This window comes from Anas platyrhynchos, chromosome 25 (assembly GCF_047663525.1).
Source record: "Anas platyrhynchos isolate ZD024472 breed Pekin duck chromosome 25, IASCAAS_PekinDuck_T2T, whole genome shotgun sequence".
Classification (NCBI taxonomy): domain Eukaryota; kingdom Metazoa; phylum Chordata; class Aves; order Anseriformes; family Anatidae; genus Anas; species Anas platyrhynchos.
The window spans coordinates 6,975,406-6,991,068 of NC_092611.1; the positions used below are offsets into that span (position 1 = coordinate 6,975,406).

Below are 15,663 nucleotides of genomic sequence, written 5' to 3' on the forward strand. Positions count from 1 at the left end.
ATCCAGAAGCTGAAAGTCAGGGGAAAAAATGCCGTGAGCAGAGCACGCCAGGGAGGAAAGGCAGGAAGACATTAAAGTAACCTATTAAATCGCTGAGGGCTGAGTGGCAAAAAATAAATAAATAGAGGCTGTGTAGATTGATGGAAATTGGATCTGAAGGGCTTCCACATCTGGTGTGGCAGCTCTTTAGCATCTCATTTCGGTGTGACTCAGCAGGAAAAGTTGTTTTTTTTCTGACAGTAAAACAAAGAGACGAAAACGATCCTGAAGGGCTCAGGTGTCATTGTTTGGTAATTGGATCAAGCTCTTCCATGTCACTTCATACATCTGGGCCATCTGCAGCCGGGGCGAGGTTTCCAAGGTCACCTTCTCCCACCCTTGCTCATCTTTTGCTCAGCTTCTCTGCAGCCACCTCCTCCTCCCAGGCCACGCTCTTCTCTTGCAGCTCTGTGCACCAACAGCTGGGCAGCGTGGGGACAAGGAGGTGCTGGCAGGTAGGACGTGGTGCTCCCCATAGGGCCAGGGCATGGAGCACTGACCCAAAAGGCCAACTTGTGCTTGTTAGGGCCAAATTGCAACCTGTTTTAGGGGCCATGAATTGTCCTCTGTGCATCCCGACCCTCTCGGCTGCTGGTAAAAGCTCCATGTGTAGTTTGAGCCTTCCATCCATCCATACCCAGCCAAGTAGCACTGACCAAGGTCTTTATTTATCTTCGTACACGTATCTCTCAATTTGCTGCCTCTCCTGGAGCTTCCAGTCTCCCCAAAGCTCAACTAACGGCTCTTACTTGGCTTTTGCGATGCACCTGGGTGCCTGGGGGCTGAAGCAGAAACATCAAGTTTCAGTGGCACCAAATAAAAAGGCTGAGGTGCTAGAAAAGGGATTCTGAAGTCTTTTGGCATTTTACCTCTGATTGTTTGCCATGTGGTCTTACAAAACCTTGGGGAGACGCTTTATCTCACCGCGCCTCTGTTTTTCATCCATCACAAGCGACTGAAAACCATTCCACCTATCATTAGTCTGTCTCCTGTCTCTTAAGGCACTGTCATATTTGGGATCTGCATCCAGCATGGCAGGTCCTTGTCCTTGGGTATAGCTGGTAGAGATTTGTAATAATAGCAGGGGCTAATGATTTGTAACAGGAGCAGAAATGGTGCAAAAAAAAAATATGGTGTAAAAGCAGAACCCCAGATCTCTTAGTACAATTTTTTTTACCTCTTCTCACCTTGACTTTGGGGACACATCCAAGGCTATTTGCTGTCGCTGTGTATGGAATTAATCAGCTGGCTGGGGGGAGCCTGGAAGTGGGGCCTGGTACTTCTCTATTCCATCACTTGGTCTGAGCTGTGCCTCCTCTGCAGTGCGCTCGTGTTTGCCAACCTGGGAAAAATCAGCAAGCGGTGCCAAAACCCCAGCTAGCATCCTTGAAAGGAGGGAGGTGAAGAAAGAAGAGCAAATCCGCTCTTAAATGCAAAGCCACCAGGAAGGGCTAAGGGAAAAATGGTCACAAATGGCCTTTTCCAAACCCCGCTTACATAAATGAAACTCCACTGGCCCTAAATTCCTCTCATCCTGATGCGTTCTGGAGATTCAAGAAACGGCTCCACCTGCAAGAGGAGCAAAGTGCCCGTTTGGGCAGCGTTGCTCTCATTACATCGTTGTCGATCCGTAAATCCCAGAGCGCTGCAGAGAGCCGCGTGCGCTGGAGCAGCCTTGGCTGCCACTGAAATACGGCCACCTCTGGGGACAGAGCCTCGGGCTGTTGTGATGATCTGTCTTGTAGGTACAGAACATGCTTTATTGTGTGTATGTGACCGGGAAAGCGTGCAGCATCGTCTGGGGCTCTGCAGCCACTTCCCAGCCTCCAGAGCCCCATGGCTGCGTTGTGCATTGCCACCTCCCCGATCTCTGATTAGAGCTATAAATCCTGGTGGATTTTCCCCATTTGTTTGTTGGTGTTTATTTATTTTTTTTTAAGCTTAGAATTTTCTGCATTGTTTCTTCCTTCGTTATTGTTTTTTTTTGTTTGTTTGTTTGCCTGGCAGTGGCACTTGGGGTTTGCGTGGTTATTTTTCTTGTATTTATGCTCTCTCCTGACTTAATTAAGATCTTGCTTCTTTACTGGGCTTGCCAAATTTGCTGGCCCCACCAGGTCTTCCCACTGCTCTCTTCCTAAAAACCACAGCTGCTGCTGGTCACCTGGGACCAAGAAAATGGGCAGAAAACCTTGCTCGTGAAACTCAACTTATCTTGACGTTACTGAAGCAAGAGACAGGCAGGAAAACCATGTTCACAACTTCAGTGGATTTAGGCTGCTTTCCTAAGAAAACAAGATTTAGGCACTAATATCGACTGTGTGTGGATAGGGGTAAGTGTCCGGCCAGGAGCTGCAGTTCTGTGGCAAAATCGTCCCCTCAAGGGACCTCGTCCCCTCGAGGCCTCCAGCATCCCTTACTTCCAGAGCCCTGACTCTGTATCCCCTGCCTCAGCCTGACCCTGCACCTCAGGGAGGTTCAAGCAGCCATCTCTCCTTCTCCCTGCTTCTACTCCTCGTTTTTGGGAAGCCCTTCGAGAGGTTTCTCAGGGGATTAAATGCGACTTATCTGGCTGCAAGGACGTTATTTGAATTTGCAGCTTGGGATTTATTGGTAGCTGTGGTCTGGGGCCGTGGAAACCCCCAGCACTTTGCTGGCTGGCTTTGGAGGAGCTGGGTTTGTTGTCCTGCTTCTGCACAAGAGGAGAGATCGAGGTCTGGATGTGGCATTTCCATGTCAGAGCCCTTCCTCGTCCCTTTGTGCACCTCTGCTCCTGTCTCCAAGCTCAGGTGCTTTGCTGGCTGCCTCCTGGCAAGCTTTGTATTTGGAAAAAGCAGGCGATTGCGGTGGGAAGAGCAGGACCTTGTCTCCTGAGTGGGTTTTCCTCCTTGCACATGAGCAAAGGAGCGAGAGGATGAGAGGAGACCTGTCTTGCAGATGCTTTTTCCTTGCCAGAGGACTCGGCAGAGCTTTTACCTGCCCACAGCAGCATGGCCAAGGGGTCCCCATCTCTGCAGAGAGAGCTCGAGGAGGGAAGCAGCAGCATTGCCTGGCTCCCTGGAAACTTCCCCCTCCCAGAGACTGCCATTCTGCTTTTATGTACACAAAGCAATTATTAAAGAAGAGAAAAGGGAGGCTGCATTTCAAGCAGCAGAAACTAAAGCCCTGAGCTGTTTTTATCACGTCTCCCCTTCCCCGTCTCTCCTGAATTCGCTCTCTTTGGATAGCAGCAAGGAGAGGGAAGCTCCATTTAAATGCAGATTTCAAATGTTGGCCAAGAGCAATAAATAGCCCTGCGCTGCGCTGATCAGACAAACATTATCCAGTCTCTTTGTCTGTGAAGGAGCGAGTTTATGTTTTTAGATTTTCTTTTTCCTCGATGAGATCTTCTCTCCTCTCCGAGTGATAGCATATTGACAACTTTTTATTTTAATTTTAAGCAGCACTTCAGAGATTATAATGGCAACACAATCCCACCTGTTTCTCCACTGGAGCTATACTTGGCAGCCCCGTAATGAGGAAGTCTGCAAATTCCCAATCGTTTGCTGTATTGACAGCCTGAGGGGTGGATGCTGCATGCAGCAGAGGGAAGCCTGCAAAACGAGGCAGTCCTGCACCCATCTTTAGCCTGTTGTCCCCCTAAATGAGCCCGGAGCCTCTTGTTGGTTGAGCTAATTTGGTGTTAATGAGGTCAGGAGCAGGCGCAGGTGGGTCTGGGGTGGTGATGGTAGCAAAAGGGGTCGGGGAGCAGCAGGCAAAAGGGCAGGAGGAAGAAGAAGAGAAGGCTTGGAGCTGTGGGGATAATTTCTCATGGCCCAGGGCATCTCCTGGGGCTGGTGAGTCCCAGCAGGACACCTGAGGACATGTGAGCTTTGGAGGCTTTCTGCTGTGTCTTGGTTCCTGGATTCAGGACCAGGATCGGCTCCTGGGGGTGGTGTTGGCTCTTTTAAGTGTTGAGATCTGGTGGAGCTGAGGTGACAATTCTTGGCCGTTCATCCCAGGAGCACAGTGGGTGTGTGGACTGTGCTTACAGTATGAATTGGAAGAGGTCAGAGGTGGGATCTTACCCTGCCAGAGGAGAGACCAGAGAAATATTGTGGGGGGCTTTGCATCTTCCTAGCTCAGAGGAACAGTTATGGATGGTGGAATCCCATATCTGCTCAGCCAAGCCTTGGCTAAACCTCCATCTCCAAGCCACCAGAGCAGAGATGTGTTTGCACATATTTGTGTTTCTGAGCTTGGCGTTACATCTCGGCGGCATGGAGAGCCTCTGAGGAAACCCAACAACGCTTAATAAAGTTAACGGGGAAGGTCAGCTGCACTCTGCTTGTCGTAGCAGTGTACAAACCTCCCTGTAGCATCTGCTCCCTGCTATTACTATAAAAATGCTGCTTCGTTAGATGTTGCTCGGGCCATGAATTAAGCAGGGATATGCAGTAAAACTGGAACCGTGCTGGGCTTGTTGGTGTGTGCATGCCGTGAGCCTGGTGGCTGGCACCCTGGGGAGCTGCATGGCTTAGGGGAACGGGAAAATAAAGGTTTTCTGCTTTTTTTGGTGCTGCTTGAAACCCAGCTGAGGATAGAAATGGGGTGAATTTGGGTGTCTGTGAACTGGCTGGTGCATTTAATAGGGTGAGTTGCTGTGTCTCAGCTGTTGAACCACGCATGCTGACGGCACCACCGGTCCCCCATCAGCTTTTTGGCCAAAGGCAGTGGGACTGAGTTGTTCAGGGCAATGAATGGCCGTCCTCCTCTTGGAGGAGATGATTCTTCAGGGCAAGAGGAGAAAAGCAGAGTTGGAGCACCTGCCTCTCGTACTGCTGTGGCTGCTCTCTGCCTAAGAGGAGTGGAAATGCTGCAGCCAAAGGTCAGCTCCCCAGGGCACATAAAGGCAGCCACGTGTGCCCGTGCCACGGGTCAGGGCTTCTGGAGTTTAAGGAGGTCACAGCTGGGGACAAAGCTCATCTGGACAAAGCTCTCGTGTTCCTGTGTCCCCAAGGACTGGGGGATCCCGGAGGGGAGCGTGATGGATGGGGGAGAGGCGAGGGGTGGATGCTGTGGTTCCCAGAGGCACCGTCGTGCCACCTTGCATGTCTTTGGCTACCAGCGATGCCTCTCTGCTGGTCCTGGCTATTGAATCACCAACTCAGAGTGTTTAATTTGAAATTTGGGCTTGATGGAAACTTCAAATAAGAGGTCCCTTGTTGCTTGAATCCTGAGTGACCGTAAGCCAACTGTTTCCAGTGCACATCCAAAGCAATAAGCTCTTCTGGCTTCTAGCCTCTGAGATCAGTGGGCTTTGTCCTAGATGTAAGGAAAACCTGGGCATAGCGACTAAAATAAGAATTATTACTCTAACAAGGAGTTTTATCCATCATGATGGGAATATCCCATGGAAAAAGACGTTGCCAGCCAGCTCCTCCTGAGAAAAGCTCAGCACCTCCGGTCCTTGCTGGCTCCACTTGAGTCTCAGCCCCTGTGAAATCCTCTGCAGCCCGAATCGAGCATCGCCAGCCCCGGTGCTCTCAGCTCCTTCTGAAATATTTCCCCCATAATTCGTGGCGAAGGCAGTCGAGATTGGAGACATTTATTATGACGGGGAAGAGAGAAGTGATTTTTGAGGCCAACAAAGTTCAAAGACTTTGCTGTAAGTTTTCAGGATTAAAGATTTACTTGATGCAGCTTCCCATTTTTAATAGACAGGAATAGATGAAAGGGAATTTATATAAAGATTTTCGTTCATACTTAATGATGCCACTATTAGATGAGCTTTGGCACTGCATCCCAAGACATGAAGTTTTAAAACCAACCTTTTTTAAACATTAAATGACCTTTTCCATCCTCTCGCTATAATACATAAAGATTAGCTTGGTCTCATTACCCAGTCTGTCCTGGGGACTGGTTTAATATGTGGTTAAAACTAACTAGTCTCCTAGAATTCAAGGAAACAAATTGTGTGGGGTTTCTGCAGATTTTGTGGGGTTTCTTCTGCAGGAAGATTGGAGACGGTGCTGCAGTTTGCTTGGTGATTGGTCCCCATGTGCCACCACCACCTCTATCATGGCATTTGGGCCGTCTGGTTTCATCCTGCGGTGTGCAGAGAAGAGGGTTGGAGCCCCAGGTGGGCTGCAAATCTCAGTTTCTGTCAGAACTGAACAGGCAATTTATGTATTTTTTACCAGCCATAGGGAGGGTTTCAAGATTTCCAAAAATAACAATGAGGAAAAAAAAGAGAGCCATCATCCAGAATAGAGACGTAACATCCCTGTGCAAACATTTGTACTTAGCTGACCCGAGGAGATTATTAGAACCACTTCAGCTTCAAGTCTTTCATTTTTAAAATGTGTTTAACTATGTAGTGGTGGAAAAGCAAAGTGAACTTTGTTTGGAAAATGACAATTGACGTGGAAAGGCTGTCCGGCTTAGTGACTGTTGAAGCCCAAAATTGCAGAATAATGAGTGTAGGGTGCTGACGCACGCTCCCCCCGCCGGTCTCCAATTCTGCTCTGTCAGCACCTGGGAGGCAGGAGGCATTTTGTGATGCTCATCTGACTAAGTGCAGTGCTCTACCCTTTCCTGGAAGCAGAGCCAAAGAGAGAAGTGCACAGACACCAAACAGCTTTATGGATGAGAAATGGGGACGGTTCAGGACCTTCTGCTGAGATATGGGGATGGTTCAGGACCTTCTCTGCCTGCTGCTGCTTTCCAGGAGAAGGGGGGACCTGAGTAAGCTGCTTGGTTGGCCCCTTCCTCTCCTGGCTTCTTAGTAATTAAGAGCGGTCACCAGCCGCATCGACATCTGACAAAACTTGTGATCCGTGCTCCTGGCCTCGGAGGAAAAGCCCAACCTTTTTCCTTGCCTAATGAGATTGAGATTAACGGCCTGAGCCTGCAGATAACGCCAGTGTGCGCGTGCCTGCGGAGCAGGGAAGCTGGTGTCGCCTGGAGGACCGGCAACGTTCGCCAAGACATCTGTGCATCTCTTCCGAGAAGTATTGCTGCATCTCTCCTCATCAGTCCTGAGTTCAGCCACGTTCCTATAAAACTTGGGAAGAGCAGGAAGAGGAGTTCCCGAGTGGGTGTTGGTGGGATGCGAAGTAAATCGGGTTAAGGGGGGGCCACCTCTGCCTCACTGGCGGGGTTGGTGCCCAGTTATCTTCCATGATGCTTATTTTCTGATTCACAAATGGTGCAGAAAGGTGAATTTCGTGGCTGTCCCTTAAATTATATGGAATGCAGGACTGCTGGACACTTCTAGAGTCCAGGTACACGTCCGTCCCTGGGAAGCAGGCAGCTCTCCTTTTATGTATGGCTGTGCTACAATCCCACCCGCATTTTCTAACCAGCCGTGTGCTCCCAAGATTGAAAATGCAAAACTGGGTAAATAAAAAGGCAGAAAAGGGAGGAAAAACCAGCACAACGATGCATTTCAGAGCTTTAAGAAGGCAGCCAGCTGCTGCAGTGAGCTCCACAGTTCCCTGCCACACAGCCCAGCAGAGCCCCACTGATCTGCACGTGCAGGGCTTGCTCCAGCCCAGGCAGCAATTCTGAACGACGTGGCTCCCTCTGGAGTGACTTTAGAAAAGGAAGACAAGTGTCGGTGCCTTTCTGATATACCCCACAAAGCCCAGGCAACCTGGAGGAGACCCCACAGGCACTGGGGGGGCTGCAGAAGCTGCGGCAGCTCAATGAAAAGCTGTGATTAACGCTCGGCTCTGGCTGCTTGTTGCCTTCCGTCAAGAAAATAAAAATACTACCCCCTACAATCACCCTCTGCCTAACACAGATTTGAGTGGGTGGGCCCAGGAGCTGAGTTCAAGAGTCAAGTGCTTTCTGTTTGAAAAATATTTGTCCCTCCCCACCCACGGCTGCCCACGTGCTTCCCAAAATATTCCAGCTATCAGCAATGATGGGCTGCTCTCAGCGCAGCACCAGCGCTTTTTTATGAACAGAACGGGGCTGTTTGGGGACGTTCTTTCATTATTGGTGTGTCGGGATGTGGGGCAGTGCCCTGGTCAGTGCTGCCGGGGGCGGCACAGCCAGGGGTCCCCCTGCGGGAGCATCTGGAGCGCGCAGGTGCTGGCACCACCCGGAGCTGAGCAGCGTGGGCAGCCACAGCATGCCGGCAGGTAACGCGGCCGCTGCTGCGGAGACTTCACCGCCCCCGTGTCTGGCAAGGCCTGGAGGTGGGCGAAACGGTGCGAAAGGCCGGGCGCAGGAGGGAGGATGCGCTGGCAGGAGCAGCGACGCTGCTGGCACGGCGCTGGAGAGCCTGGGGGGCGCACGGCCGGGGGTTTGGGGTGTGTGAAGTCCTCCTGAGCCTAACCTCTGCCATCCCCTTTTGATCCCGCAGCTGCCATCCTGGATGACCCGATGGAGTGCAGCAGAGGGGAGCGGCTCTCCATCACCCTGGCCAAAAACCGCATCAACCGCGCGCCCGAGCGGGCGGGGAAGGCCAAGGTGGAGGTGGACATCTTCGAGCTGCTGCGGGACAGCGAGTACGAGACGGCAGAAACCAGTGAGTATCTCTCCGTGGGGCTGCTCCTCCCCTGCTCTTCTCTCTGCCACCTCTCTGGAGGCTCCTGGCACACTGCACTCGCTGCAGAGCGTAAATTTATCATAGCTGAGGCTTTGACCCAGGTCCCACCATGAGCGTTGCCACCGCTCAGCTCAGCAGCTCGGGACAAGTTATTTTCTTCACTCCGTGTGTCAGTAAACAGGAGCAGTGATACAGGAGGTGCTGCTCCGTTGTAAAGCCCTCGATGGTGCGCAAATAAGAGACTCTGGGCAAGTTCAGTGCAATTAAGTTATTTTTAACACCCCGCGGAAGGCTGTGTGTCAGCAAACATGATGGCTCTCTCAGAGCGTTAGATTGGCAGCGGATTTGTTTACACAAAGTGGAATTTTCAAGTGATGTTTGAAATCATGTGGATTGAAAAGAGCTATTTTTGAAAGAGCAGCACGCCTTCCATGTTACTTAAAATCCTCTAATGCAAACAGGTCTCTGGGATAGGTGTTCGTGTCGATGCCCAACGTGGTAACTGCACGCTGGTGGATTAAAAATCCCCGATGGTCAACATCCCACAGACCTCTTGGGAACCAGAGTGATAGAGGCCAAAAGGATCTGCAAGAGATTCTTGTTGTAAAAGGGAAAAATGCTTTGCAAGATGATAGCTTCTTTTTAGGATGTTTTCTGCAACAACCATTGAGTTCAGGGGAGGACTACGTGTTTTTTTTTTTATTACAAGTTGTCTTGGAGAAGCTGGAGAAATCATTTAAATGAGGATTTTGGACTCATTCCCCCATGGTTCTCACTCCCAAGCCTGCGTAGCCTGCAGGGCATCCCAGGAAGGCACAGCAGGGTGCTGTGGGTCGGAGCAGGCTGCCTTTTCCTGTAGCTTTGGCCTTGGTGCTGTGCAGTCCCGAGCATCCCCATGCCTGGGAGCCCAGCAGGCAGGTGCAGCTCCCCAGGCAGCTGGCAGGATGGGCCCAGCAGCCTGGCATGGCCAGCAGGTAGCACCTTCCTTTCCTCAATTAGCATCATCATTATTTATAGAAGCTCTCAGTTAATAAAGTGCACGTCAGCAAGTACCTGGGCACCTATTTATAGCGCCATTCGCCCATCAGGCAGGCTAGATTAAGCTCGTCACGTGCAGCAGCGCAGGGGGTTTTTAAAACAAGCACTTCTGTCTTTTTGGATCCCTCTCTTTAGGGTTTTTGTGGTCTTCCCATCTGGTGAGGATTGCGCAAATCCAAGGACTCGGGCTGGGTCACCTGTAGGACGGAAAAGGGACGGGAACAGCCTGTGTGTTCCCGAGGCTGTGCCCAGCTTCTCCCAGAAAATACTCTCCGTCTCCCAGCGAGCCTTGTAGGAAATGAGAAAATTGCCAGCTTGCTTTAGCCTGCTGTGCCTTTGAAGGAAACAGTTTTCAGATCCATTCATTTTCCTTTCTCCTCAACCCGTGCCGTGCAGCAGTGTTTCTGCAGGCTCGATCACCAGGTGACCCCACAGCTGTGGGGAAGATCAGCAGCTTCTGGGTTTCTTTGTCGCTTGCAATGTTGCTCTGGGTTTTTTTCTGTTGGGATGTTTTTCTAGCAGAAGAATACTCATTTGCCGAGGAGGAAGTGTTATGCGCAAAATTGTTGATTTCAGCAAATGTGGTGTTTGGGAGAACGTGGAAATGGGATAAGTGGGGAAGAGGCAATTTTCCATTTCGAATTTCTACCTCGGGGAGATTTTCTTTGTTTTCTTTACTTTGATTAAAGAACATAAGAAGTAGAAACTGGAGCAAAACGACTTGATTTTGGTGAAGTGAGAGCTCACAGCATCCTGCAATATGTTATTTGCCTTTTCTTCAGAGGGAAAAACGTCTGGAAGCATTTCTTACAGGAGGAAAAATCTGGGTTCTGCATGATTCCGCCATTAATGTCACTGAAGTTATTCCTGATATATTCTGCTAGCAGAGGCAAATCAGATCCTGTAACTTAAATACCAAGCCTTTCATGGCTTTCAATTGTCTGACTTCAGTTTTAACACTGCACTGATATTTGTTATTGCACGTAATATTAATAAAAGCACTTTAGGTATTCTAACCTATGGCTGCAAAGCAGTTGGACGGCTGTTTAATAATACTGTTCTCAAATCTCATGCCCTTTGAGATCCCCTTTAAATATCACAGCACGTTCACCTGGCCGCCCTAGGAGTGCTGCTGCCACGTCCCATCGCGGTGTTATGTGTGCAGCTGGAGCTTCAGGAGGGGAAAGACTTCTTGCGACTTGGTTTCCAGCTTGGCATCGAGCTATTTTCCTTCCCTTTTCCTCCTGACTGACTCAGACTTCTTCCTGTCAGGGACCACAGAATCACAGTTCCCGTAGCAGGTAAAATCTGAGTCAATCTTAATCATATTCCTGCCTGATTTGCTGTTTCGGCTCTGTGTATGAATGAAGGCAAACACTGACTGTTCCCGTAAGCGACACCTGTAAAGCCCCGTGCTTGGAGATGAGTTTGCAGTGGAAGGCTGGGGATTGAGCTGTTCTGCCCTTCTGAGTAAAGCTTGTTTTCTCTTTGTGTTTGATGTTTCAGCTCCTTTTACAGAGATCCAAAACAGCTCGTTTAATCGTGTCTTTATCTAAAACACCTTATTCCTTTTGATGCCAAGGGAGGGACAGGTTTTCTACTTGTCACCCTGTCCCCTATCGTTTCATCCTTCTTTTCAGCATCCCTCTGTTGTTAATCCCAACATTTCAGGGCAGGCCAGCAGTCAGAGTGAGCAACTAGATGATTTTTAATTTCTATTTATTCACACCACTGCTTCAGAGCCCATTCAGTGACATTGGTTTGGATGTGCAAAGAACCGTCCCATCGTTTTTGTGATCCTGTTGGATTTTGCATTTAAGGCAGCTGCAGCTGATGAGGTGGTTGTGTTGCTGCTAGGAAGCACGAAGGGTGCTGCAGGGAGCACTCTGGGCACTCTCCATGCCGCTCTCTCTTTAATCACTTGGTGTTTCTTGCACAAGAAGCCCATCCTGACCACTCCCCGATGTTCAAGATCCCCTGATTTATTTTGCAATCATGGAAACGCTGAGGTAATTGCATCCCTTCCCTGCTCATTTATTTTCAATTAGAGGCAAGAGGCTTCTTCGCCTGCCACCTCCAACCCTCGCAGCAGGTATCTGTGTGCAGCGAAGGAGGTGCTGTGCCTTGCACCACAGGGGGATGCTCACACTGGAGCACTGGCAGCTCTGCTTCCTGCAGGCAGGGATCACGTAAAGGTTTCCAAAATGCCCCGAGGTCTTGGGAGGGCACTGCCTGACCAAGTGGGTGTGTGCACGTTTGTCTTTGAACCCCAAAAGGCACAACAACAAATGGGTAGTTCTTGCATTATACGTGTCTGTGCATCCATGTGGATGGTTTTTGACGTTCACATGCACGTGAAGTCACCCTGGGGTCTGGTATTTGCTGGGATTTTGAGTTCTGGAGCACGTGAAAATTGGATGCAACCTTGGGCAGAGGTATGTGAGTTTGCATCGACCGACACTGTGTCCTGCACTGCACACAGCCTGCGTGGCACCCGTGTGCTGGGGTACAAGAGGCCAGGAGTGGCAGGGGCTGTGCCAATGTCTGGGTTTTACCCTGTGCAGTTATCAGAGATGGGTTTTGGTATCGAGCTGGCGTTCCTGAAAGCATCTGTCTGAATCCACCCTGCCCACGGTGGTAGCAGGGTTAAGACTTCTCCTCCTGCAGAGACCAACAGCACCAGGTAATGTTGTGAAATGGGAAACGTGTTTGGATTACAGGAGAAGCAGCTCTCCTCGACATGGTCGAGGCCTTTGCCTCGGGCACCTCCGCTTTGTTTCCATTCACTTTCCTTAATTTCGCTGGATGTTACACCCTTGGAGAGCGAAGCAGGTTCTTTTTCTTCTGACAGCTGTTGCATCTCCGTTGCTATGGCTACTTAACCCACTTCTTGTTCTCCACGGGCGAGATGAGAAGAAAAGTGCTCGCCAAACTTTCTCCTGCGTGCTCAAAGCAATTCCCCCCCCCAGGACTTTTGCCCCGCTGACCCTTGGCTGAGCAGGGCTCGGCAGCCCCTTCTTGTTGGTGCTGAGCAGCAGAGCACCCAAGGGGCCGCTGCTGGCTGCTGAGTGCCACTGAGACGGCGTGCGGGGTTTTCAAATGCCAGGGCTCTTACTTGAAAGGCTCTTCTTGAAGAGGTATAAGTGCCTGTAAATTTTTAAGCAGAGAGGAGAAGCGAGCGCTGGATTCCTTTGAAGATGCCACAGAAAAATATCGCTCGTGTTCTGCTTCAGACTGAGATGGTGCAGGGCGAGAGCGTGGAAGGGAGGAAAACCCCAGAGAAGATGTTTGCATATCATGGGCACTTTCTGTAAGAAGTCGGGACCTGGAAACGTATGGAGGTTTTTTCTAAGTAGTGCTTGGAGAGATAAAATAAAAATCCCCAAAGGGACAAACTAAACCCTCAGCTTTTGGCTTCGTGATCCAGCCATGAAGCTGTGGAGGCTGGAAGGAACCACCTCAACTGTCTGATCGGGTCCTACTGAACACGGCACCCAGCCCTATATCCTGGTGGTTTAAAAAATAAAAGAGAACAAAAAGCAGCACAGTGTGTGCCCTCACCTCCTGTCCAGTCTTGATTTAAGGACCTGAAGCTGATAGAAGACCTGCTCTGCTCCGTGGTATGACAGTTCCGATGATGAATTCTCTTCACTACAAAAAAAAATGTTGAATATGTTGTGGTTTGAGTTTTTCTAGCTCCTCTTTCCAGCAGTTGAACACAGCTAATTTCTTACAGCCACCGATATGTAAACCAGAGACCTGAAGGGGCTGCGCGCTGGGACGCACCAGCCGTGCCGTACTGAGGAGGCAGCATCTTTAAAACCTCAGCTTTTTGATATCTTGGCTTGGTTTTACGCATGACAACGCTGTGAGATTGCTCCTGACAGTGCTGATAAGTAGTTGTGGTGCCTCGCTTCTCCCCCGTGGTATGGTCTTTCTCCAGAAATAAGTCACTCGGTGCTTATTGAGGAAACTCAGCCTTGTCTGCCTGTTGTTCCTGTGGCTTCTCCTACCCAGGGAGAAAGGATCCAAGCGTGGTGGTGCTGAGGCCACGGCTGGCAGCAAGCCTTCCTGAGCCCTGGGATCCAGGCATGAGGGGCTTTGCCTTCTGTTTGCAAGCAAAGTGCTCCAGAGCAGCGTTTTGGAGCGGCACGGCGGGTTGGGATTGCAGCGGGCAGGTGCCACCAGCTGGGGTAGTCCTTGGAGCGCCACTCGGCCGAAATGTGTGCTGCAAATTAAAAGGACAAAAGGTTGCAGTTTAGCCCGGGAAGCTTGAGGGAAGAGATTTAACTTCTTCATTTTGTCAGGGCCTTTTTAGTGTTTTGCTAACCTTGGTGGCACGGAGCCAGGAGATCAACTACTGCCAGAAAAAAAAAATAAAAAAATAAATCAAACCCGGTAATGTGATTCTTAGCATTGCCACTGAGCTCTGCAGAGGATGAGGGACCAAATTCAGACAAGTTTGTTTGCTGCTGGAGGATGCTTTGAAGCGAGGTCACTGCTGCGTTTAGTGGCCTCCATAAACTTCAGTTTACATCGTCCCTGGTGCGTAACCGTGGGGGCCAAGAAAAGCAAAATTTTAAGAGAGAAATTCTTGTTCTGAGTCGGGGATGGGGATGTGGGGTTTGGGGGGGATCTGGAAATTCTGGGGAGAGACAGAGAGATGGATGTTACAGGCAGGGTGACTGCTTCAGGGGGATGTGGTGGGTGCTCAGAGGGATTTGGGGGACACAAATGGCACAGAGTGTAGTGTGTGTGTGCAGGAGGTGATGCTGTGCCAAGCAAGGTGAAACAGGACGGGGTCTAATGCACGTTTCATCTCTCTGCTACCCACAGTGTGCCAAATCCTTCCCAAAGGGGTGGTAGGTGTCCTGGGACCTTCCTCCAGCCCAGCCTCCAGCTCTATCATCAGCAATATCTGCGGGGAGAAAGAGGTAAGTGGGCAAATCCCGTACTGGGGCCCCGCAGAGATCCTGCCCCCACACCCTGTCCTGCACCCACCAGCTGCTGGGCACTGCTGGAGCTCCCTGGCGCAGCGTTTGGCCTCCCTTGCCCTTGTTTTCATCTCCATCACCTTTTCCTTCAGCTTCCCTCATGTGCAACACCGATGTCAGGGTCAGTGCTGATGGGTGCAGAGACCCCAGGTGCTCTGGAGGATGCAGATCCCAGTCCAAGGGATTTCGTGTGTGTTCCTCTGTGCACTTTTTGCACAGTCCCCTTGGAAAGCTGCACCCCTTTCCCTTTGCTGCTGCTCCACCAGTGCGAGCCCTATAAATCTGTGTCCAGGCTGTGTGCCTGATTTAGTGCTTTACAAGCCTTGAACTGTTTTACACTGATCTAGCTCTGGTCATGGGGAAGAAATTGAGTTCTCCTCTCCCACTTCATCCCTTTAAAGCCAGATAACGTCTCTCAGCCCTTCGGTGGGCTCTGCCTCCAAGCAAGGGGAGTGCCTGAATGTGAACGGAGCACTGGAAATAACTCGCATTCACAAAGGAGTGCTGTCCTTTGTTCCGTGAGAACTGCAAGTGTTGAGGAGATGGAGGAGGTCTGTTAGACCTAGTGCTCAGGGCTACAGCAGGATGGGTCTCCTGAGTGTATTTTGCAGTGTTTTCTGCAGTTAAACGCCCCAGACACGTGCTCCGTCCCAGGCAAAGGCAGCTCTGCAGTAAAAGATTTCAAATGTTTTTCCCCTAAAATTCCCATTGAAGTCCCTTTATTTTCCCAGAAATGGAAGGTGAGTGCTAGCACACTTCTGAGGTACTTGATTCTTGAGTGCCATCCCAGCTGCCCTCCCAGTGATTTATATCACAGGAGCATCGCTTGGTGCCGTTGTGCTAAATGCAGTGCAGCAACCCGGCTGGAGACATCACACTCACAGAGCTGCACAGGTGGAGGAGAGAGAAAATGTCCTGTAGTGCTGCTCGGGCACCGGCTGGAGGAGTGACGGGGCTGATGGAGCCTGTAGGAAACCTGGGGAAGGCACCTACATCTCCTGCGGTGCCTTGTCTTCCAAATATTCCCTCCCCTCCTGCCCAGGGAGGGGAGTTGCA

The 15,663-nt window shown here is 50.5% G+C and overlaps 1 protein-coding gene across 4 annotated transcripts in view; it reads left to right on the forward strand.

The window, feature by feature from the left end:
• The window catches only part of GRIK4 (glutamate ionotropic receptor kainate type subunit 4), a 160,656-nt gene that overhangs the window by 95,746 nt on the left and 49,247 nt on the right, over window positions 1-15,663 (forward strand). For 2 of the 4 annotated variants that reach the window (XR_011804958.1, XM_072027785.1), the window contains exons 1-3: window positions 3,746-3,872; window positions 8,390-8,554; window positions 14,450-14,547. Coding sequence is in view for 3 of the 4 variants with exons in the window: in XM_072027785.1 (XP_071883886.1) it covers window positions 3,761-3,872; window positions 8,390-8,554; window positions 14,450-14,547 (375 nt within the window). In the remaining variant the exon portion in view is untranslated. Of the gene's footprint in view, window positions 1-3,745; window positions 3,902-8,389; window positions 8,555-14,449; window positions 14,548-15,663 lie in introns of those variants that run through there. The other 2 variants (XM_038167660.2, XM_038167658.2) reach the window with 2 other exon arrangements.